Below are 7,836 nucleotides of genomic sequence, written 5' to 3' on the forward strand. Positions count from 1 at the left end.
AAAAAATCGTTAATTACAACCTAAAAAATTCAAATGCTATTTGGTTGGCAATAGGCAATAGGCACAGAATTTCCAACGTGACGGAAACTCTGTGTCTATTGCCTGTGTCACTGTTTATTCTGCATTTATACATGATTTCTGATTTCTATTCCCTGTTCCTATTGCCTGTTGCCTGGCATTGTGCAAGGGGCTTTATTCTTCGAGCTCAAAGAGAATAATCGACTGTGATTGGTCTATTTCCTTACGGCCTTACGATTATGACTAAAACTTTGTTACGTGCAATGGCCTTAAAGCCCCAGATACACACTTTTTCGTAACAGTAACAGTAGAATATCGACCAATCGCGTTGCTCGATTCGAATACGACCGTACGTTCCCGAATCGAGTAACACGATTGGTCGAAATCCTACTGTTACTGTTACGAAAAAGTGTGTGTCCGGGCCCTTAATCTCATCACCAGCATGGAAAAATCAAAGAAAATCAAATGTCGATAAATATAGCAAAATTTAAACGAAAAATTTGTATATTATTATGTCGTCTAGATATATGCATATGCATCTGCGAAACATCCGTATAATAATAAATCACAAAATTTATAATTGTTTAATTGTAATGTTAGGTCTACAATGCGAGTCGTAAAGTCGTGAGTCGTAAGAATTGACCAATCACAATAGAATTTGAGGAGAATAATCGACTGTGATTGGTCAATTCTTACGACTCACGACTTTACGACTCGCATTATTGTAGACCTAGCATTACGCGAATTTTCACGTAAGATCGATCGGCTTCAACTCTTCAATAGTACCTTGTCGATGCTATACGAATGCATCATCACAATTTACGAATCGCAAACTGCGAATACTGTGATCAGTGCGATCTGTCATATTTGGTGATTCTGGTCACAGCTCAGCCGTCACGGGTCATAAGAACGTTGCAGGACACATCCGACCATTCGGATCATGATTGAGAGCATCGTGTTCAACGCATTTGGAGTGTATTGAAAACAAAAAGTGTCCGGCGACATAATTAAATAAAACGAGTATTTTGTCGCAGCTCGCCTGTGCTTTTCCCTTAAAATGCCGGTGAGCATAGCGTGATCTCTAAGATGAAAATTCGGAGCTGCGCGTAGGCAAAGTGTGTTTCTTCTCTCGAATTTCTGGCGAGAATATATAACTGAGAATAAAATAGTAAACCCCATCGCGTGCACGATGACCACATTAAGCGGATTTATAGAATTCTTCCAGAAAGGCAAGGTAAAGATGGATTTGTGGCGACTAGACTAACCTAGAATTAATTTTCGTTTAAAATCTACAATAACTCGTCTTTTCCATAATTGTTATCTAATGTTGTCTAATGTTGTTTAAATATACAATATACATAGCGTAACATATTCTGGAAATTAATTTGTATTCTTGTATTTTACAATTGTTAAAGAAATGCGTTTGCATATTATCATATGTATTGCAATTGCAGACGTTTAGGCCAAAGAAAAAGTTTGCTCACGGAACATTGCGTTACTCTTTATACAAGCAAGCTCAAGCGTCTCTTAATTCTGGGATCAATCTGAGATCTGTCGTCAAATTACCTCCCGGAGAAGATATGAATGACTGGATTGCCGTTCACGGTACGTAAAATATTTAATAGCAATTTAGCAATATAAAAGTTTAAATTTATGTAAAAGTTTTGTTAGAAATATTTTGATATTTTCTTGAGCCTACCTTGAGAAAAATATCCTAAATATTTCAATCTTATCTCATTTTATAAACGAATATCTTGTTTATATGAAGAGAATATTGGAGAGAATACAATAATAATATATATTTTTCTTTTTTTTTTAGTTGTGGATTTTTTCAATAGAATAAATCTGATATATGGTACTGTGTCCGAGTACTGCGATTCAGCGTCTTGTCCAGCAATGAGCGGTGGAGCACGTTTTGAATATTTGTGGGCAGACGGTGAAAAATATAAAAAGCCAACAGCGTTACCAGCGCCACAATACGTTGCTCTTCTCATGGATTGGATTGAAGCTCAAATAAATAACGAGACAGTTTTTCCAGTGTCAACAGGTTTGACATTTATTTTATAATGACAAATGTTTTATAAGATTACTCTAATATAGAGTTATCTTATTTTATATCAAGATTTAATCATAAATTATTTTATTACAGATGTGCCATTTCCCAAAACATTTATACCATTATGTAGAAAAATCTTGACCCGCCTCTTTCGAGTTTTCGTTCATGTGTACATCCATCATTTTGATCGCATTGTAGCAATAGGAGCAGTAAGTATATCAACTGGAGTACTTTTAATATTTTACTACATTACAGAGATCTTTGAATGTGTACGTTATTATTATTTTAGGAAGCGCACGTGAATACATGTTACAAGCATTTTTACTATTTTGTGACAGAATTTGATTTAATTAATCCTAAGGAATTAGAACCGTTAGCCGAAATGACTGCTAAAGTTTGTAAGGATAGTATTTCTCCTACTCAAAGCACAGCACCATCGAGCAATCAAGGCAGATAGTTATTTTGTAGCCATATTTGATAAAACTAATAATTACAATTTATTGTAAAATAACCGAACTTCCAGACAGACAAAGAGGAGAAAACTTTAGGCTCATTTCATGTGCGAATAGAATATAGTTTGTGACATATTACTAATTATATACCATTTAATTAGTTCTCTTTTACCAAGAGAGAAAAGTTACTAATACGATGTATTTTATTTTTACAAAATTTTTATTCTAATATAAATTTACATTAGAATGCTTAAAGCATAGTCATGGGTGCAATTTTTAATAAGCTGTTATTATATATTTTGCCTAATTATTTCAAAAATTAATATAACAATTGATATATACTCAATATTTATATCTACATACTAGTTAAGGCATTGTAATACAAAAGTTGAATCTCAAATTTCTTTGTTATGATAAACATTTTACATTTAGATTGGAAATGTTTCGTTGAATCTCAAATATTTTATTTCTTCTAGTTCTTTAGTTGAGTATCTTTCTCGCGTTGTAAGACATTGTATTAGATAATTGTATATAACATTGTTCACTTTTCTAAAAATTAATTAAGTAATTTTCGTATTTTTTATTTTCTATATATAGATCTTATTTGAATTTATCAGATGTATGAAGACATTTACCTTCTTTGTGAAATATGATACTATAAATATTAATTACCCAAGAAATGTGCAAAAATTTCATGATTACAAAATGATAGAAAATTTGTAATTAACAATTAGTAGTTCGAACATTTATTCCCCTTGAAATATAAAGCTTATTTAGATCTGCGCAACATACATAATAATAATAAGATAATAAAATTAAAAGAATAATGTGTGCAAGAATGGATATTCGAAGAATATAAGGCAAACAAACATTGCCACAAATTTTTGTAAATATATGCAGGAAATACATATTTCTATACCCATTTCTCTTTCTACACTAAAATATATCTATATTTTAACTCCAACATTTTTATTTTATTAGCTTATTTATTTAACAATTCATCACTTAATGTTTGAGCTGACAAAACTTTAATTAATATAATATAGAATTAACGAAACAAAACATTTTGTATCTTTTTATAATCTATATATATATATATATATAGGTAAAGAAAAGGAGGTCAATTTCAGATTTGCACAATCTCATTTATGCCAAAGAGTATTACGCTGGTAATAAATTGTCATTAATTATTTTATATTATACATTAATAGATAAATATAAATTACGTAATTTTACGATTCAATTCTCCAGTACAGACATGTAATCCCTCAAATTCTACCATACCTATTTATATTCTACTTTGCTTTTTAATATGATAATATCGATCATATCCTATTTTCATTTCTGTATTTCTTAAGCAAGTAAATAATATTTATCGATTAATGATGTAATTACAAAGCACGTTTAATTATTTTATTGAAATTTATGTCTGTACTTAAGGTTTAAATTTTATTTTAAACATATTTAGAATTATCATAGTACAGTTCATATAGTACAATAAATAGTCATGTATTTTTCTGTAAATTACAGTCTAGAGAAGTTGTACAAATAGCTATTGAAATATTCCTGCTTCCTTTGTATCTATTTCTAGAATTCATGACATCAGAAATTGTACGTGTACTATGTAAATAAAAATATATTATCTATTTATTGCTTATACATGCCATTTTGATAAATCAAATAAAAATTGCTTTTGTATAGAAATTATTTTTATCTTGTTGCTATCATCTTTTATAATCGTGCATTTGTTTTGGAATATTCATTTTCTTTTTATATTATTTTACAGTTTTATAGACACGAATTCATAATATTCTAAATATATATAAAAAAATTAATTTAGCGATAAGATATACATTCTAATATTATAGAATAAATTTGAGAACAATTCTACAAGCTTACATTAATATTTATTTCTTAAATTATATAATATTGGGGAACTATCCAAAACATATTTTCAACTGTGTTTATTTTCGCCAGGCAATATACATCGATGAACATTTGGTAAATGTTTGGCAAAATAAAACTACAATCTCACATAGACAAAGACACCATTTTTATAATTGTTATTAGAAATCGAATTTATTAGTATTATCAATTTGTACGGATATTTTATCAGAAGTGGAGCAGACATATGCGTATCGTAGTTCTATTTTATTTCTAATTAATATGCTAAAATTTATTAATAACTGATGCTTGAAGATGGTTACACCCTGAGCCAATACATACTTCCACGAATATTATTGTAATCCGGTAAATTTTCAACCGGACCAACTGCCGCGATCACTGGACAGTGATCGAAAATGTATTTCATACCAACATTTTGAATAGTTTCAGCAGTTACGCTCTGAAAAATAAAAATTACATAATTACTTATTAATATATTTTCTAAATATCTTCTTAAACAAATAAAATTTCACTACAATAAATCCTGTTGGATATTTACTCTTTTTGTACTGAATATTTATGCTTTGATGCATCTTATATACGCATACATAGAAAGATATAAACGTTAATCTCTTGTATAATAGTGTTTTAATCCATATAACAGAAACTACATACATCTATCCTCATCTCGAGCTCATGGAGTGGAACACGGCGATTATAACATAACATTTGACGGCCAATATCTTCACAAACGGCAGTAGTCCCGTCCAACTGTAAGAACATGTTGGTTTTAAGAATATTCTTTGCACGTGCCACATCTTTCTCAGTAACCGATGTGCACAGTTTCATCCATTCATGTTGAATATGCGCTGTCATATCGTCACACTGCATAGGATCACAAACAAAGTATATACCCCAAAGTCCTGTATCCTACAAAATTAGAAAATGATACATTTATTATTTTTTTCGAATCGATTTGATACGTGCATTAATTGTTATAAACATGTTTTCACACGCGAATCAGCAACATTTATTTAATACATACTTTATAACATGTATTGAAACTCTGGTAGCTATGGCATAATCCTTGTTCTGCACAAGCTTTAGCTAAACTGCTTGCGTTATTTACGCCTCCTCCTTGACTACGATCCCATCCTCCTATGAGGGTATTTGCGACCATCAGAGGAATGTTGTCTGCCTCAGGCCATCCAGCACCTATAACCAAAATATTTATTGATTATTTCATAAAACGTTACAATCAATTCTTCTAGAACATTAATTTCTAATACCTTCAATAGCAATCGCAATATGGGCGAGAGGAATCGAATCGTCACGTACTCTTATTTCGGAGCCTGTATAGCGACAAGATTTAACGTAGTCCGGAATGGCATCATATTCCGGTCCTGTCATTTTGCCGAAATGCTTATCAGCAAGTTCGATTAACTGATTGTGATCTACACCACCAGCACCAGCCAATACGAATCTAAAGAAATTGATATTTGCACTTTTCGATCACTGATAGTAGATTATAGCTACATAAAGTAATGACCAATCGACAAGACTCTTACCTGGACGGACCATAATGATTTTTCACATACTGAACAAGATCGTCTCGCGAAATACTTTTGATATTTTTAGTAGGCCCCAGTATCGTTCGTCCTAAAGATGTTCCTTGATACGCAGCAGCATGCAAGTGATCAAATACAACTTCTTGCAAATTCGTTTCAACTTCCTGCATTTCGCGTAAGATAACACCACGTTCCCTTTCAATCTCATTTTCGCCCAGCTTTGAATTTTTTATAATATCACTTAGAATCTCAATAGCTTTCGGTACATCTTGCGACAAGCATTTTGCATAAAACACTGTTTGTTCTCGACTTGTGTAAGCATTCAGATGTGCTCCCATATTCTCTATTTCTAATTCCAAATCAGTTTGAGATCGTTTAGCGGTTCCCTATAAACAAAAGATTCTAATATCAGTAGAAGATATGACAATGACTTATTTAAAAGGCTAAACATAAAATTATACAACTTATAGAATCATATATTATAGTTTTATTATCTCAAAATTTAATTTGCTCCAACGTGATTACAAGCAAATTACTGCGCGGAACTTGAAGAACTATACCAAAAGTCACTAACCCAACTAATTATTATTCCTCATTAGTGACGCTATTTAGTTTACCTTAAAAGCCATATGCTCCATGAAATGAGCAACACCATTGTTCTCGTCTGTTTCATATCGACTGCCTGAGTCTATCCAAAGACCAACAGTAGCTGTTGCAGCTCCGCTATCTTCGCTGGCAACTCTCATTCCACTATCCAAAGTTGTAACTCTGGTAGCTGGTTGATTGATAAGTGTTTCTTTCAAGGAAGCGGCGGTTGACTGCCATTGTTTTGATACCTGAATGCATTAAAAAAGCTTAAGTATATACCTCCCACTAAAAATATACAATAATTTGTACACATTTAATTTATTATAACAAAATTATAATTCTTTTATTAATAAATCTAAATATCTTTTAATACATTACATTTCTACTAAACATCTGAATACATCTGACATTTTACTAAATAAAACTTTATATGGCATAAGACATGAATCTTAAATTTCAATAAATGCCATTTGTTACATTAATATTCCTAATTAATTAATGACAAGGTATATATGTGTACTATTAAATGTTCTTGTTTATGAGGAATCACATACATCAAATCACACATCACACATCTGTCAAAAAAAATATTGACCAAGTAAGGTAAATATGTATTCGAATGCATTTCAAATTTTATTGAATCTGACAACAAAATAACGTAAAATAATTGTTTAGATAGTTTTTGCACATTGTATATCCTAAAATTATTATTTTTTCTCTTATTACGTAAGGGGAGGCTACGAAAGAGACATATCTCTAGGTTAGCTCGTGCGCAACTATGAATGGATCGACTGTGAAGCTAAAAACCGCTATTACGATACGATGACTGCACATTGTGAAATGTAATCGGTTTTACCTTTACGAGGCTGGTTTTATTAGAATATGTGCGCAGGGCGCTGCTAATTTTTAGCAGACGGGTGGCCATTTTTCCGATTTATCGAGTGAAGCTGACGATTACTGTCGCGGTGAAATGAAACACGATGGAGTCGATGGAGAACACAACGAAGAATCGATGTAAAATATGCTGTGAGATGGCGTTGTATTGCCCTGAAGTTGCGTACACAGACATCACAAATGATGCAAAGTTGCACCACATGTGCGTATTTGTGAGTGCCTGCAGCCGTATGATTTACCGACATTATCGTTTTTCGATGGATCTTTTAATTGGCTTTACAGAATTGCAAGTTTTTGGTCTAGAATTAAAGTACGCACAAAAATCTAAGGCAGAAAACGCGATTTTATATCAAAAACGCCACAAAATTAAAAATGT

The 7,836-nt window shown here is 31.7% G+C and overlaps 2 protein-coding genes across 2 annotated transcripts; one reads left to right on the top strand and one right to left on the bottom strand.

The window, feature by feature from the left end:
• The first annotated feature begins 830 nt into the window (after nucleotides 1-830).
• Nucleotides 831-3,440, top strand: LOC112452387 (MOB kinase activator-like 3). The gene is made up of 5 exons (XM_025012574.1): nucleotides 831-1,252; nucleotides 1,473-1,623; nucleotides 1,838-2,065; nucleotides 2,168-2,283; nucleotides 2,364-3,440. The coding sequence occupies exons 1-5, from the start codon at nucleotides 1,208-1,210 to the stop codon at nucleotides 2,529-2,531; spliced, it is 708 nt and encodes a 235-aa protein (XP_024868342.1). The 5' UTR covers nucleotides 831-1,207; the 3' UTR covers nucleotides 2,532-3,440.
• A 1,033-nt stretch (nucleotides 3,441-4,473) lies between these two features.
• LOC112452386 (mitochondrial-processing peptidase subunit beta) lies at nucleotides 4,474-7,565 on the bottom strand. Its single transcript, XM_025012573.1, has 7 exons — nucleotides 7,423-7,565; nucleotides 6,596-6,814; nucleotides 5,979-6,364; nucleotides 5,700-5,893; nucleotides 5,456-5,625; nucleotides 5,086-5,340; nucleotides 4,474-4,870 (listed from the first exon to the last, which is right to left on the bottom strand). The coding sequence occupies exons 1-7, from the start codon at nucleotides 7,489-7,491 to the stop codon at nucleotides 4,730-4,732; spliced, it is 1,434 nt and encodes a 477-aa protein (XP_024868341.1). The 5' UTR covers nucleotides 7,492-7,565; the 3' UTR covers nucleotides 4,474-4,729.
• Between the last annotated feature and the right edge of the window lie 271 nt (nucleotides 7,566-7,836).

The sequence above is a fragment of the Temnothorax curvispinosus genome, unplaced genomic scaffold (genome assembly GCF_003070985.1).
Source record: "Temnothorax curvispinosus isolate PA1 unplaced genomic scaffold, ASM307098v1 QBEX01003329.1, whole genome shotgun sequence".
In the NCBI taxonomy this organism is placed as follows: Eukaryota; Metazoa; Arthropoda; class Insecta; order Hymenoptera; family Formicidae; genus Temnothorax; species Temnothorax curvispinosus.

Excerpts from the sequence above, each read along its gene's own strand:
- LOC112452386 (XM_025012573.1), bottom strand. The coding sequence starts at position 7,491 with ATGGCCACCCGTCTGCTAAAAATTAGCAGCGCCCTGCGCACATATTCT. Across the intron at positions 5,626-5,699 it reads TATTGCGATTGCTATTGAAG|GTGCTGGATGGCCTGAGGCA; the intron begins GTATTAGAAATT and ends TTTTGGTTATAG. Across the intron at positions 4,871-5,085 it reads AGCTCGAGATGAGGATAGAT|AGCGTAACTGCTGAAACTAT; the intron begins GTATGTAGTTTC and ends TTTATTTTTCAG.
- LOC112452387 (XM_025012574.1), top strand. The coding sequence starts at position 1,208 with ATGACCACATTAAGCGGATTTATAGAATTCTTCCAGAAAGGCAAG. Across the intron at positions 1,253-1,472 it reads AATTCTTCCAGAAAGGCAAG|ACGTTTAGGCCAAAGAAAAA; the intron begins GTAAAGATGGAT and ends TTGCAATTGCAG. Across the intron at positions 2,284-2,363 it reads GCATTGTAGCAATAGGAGCA|GAAGCGCACGTGAATACATG; the intron begins GTAAGTATATCA and ends TTATTATTTTAG.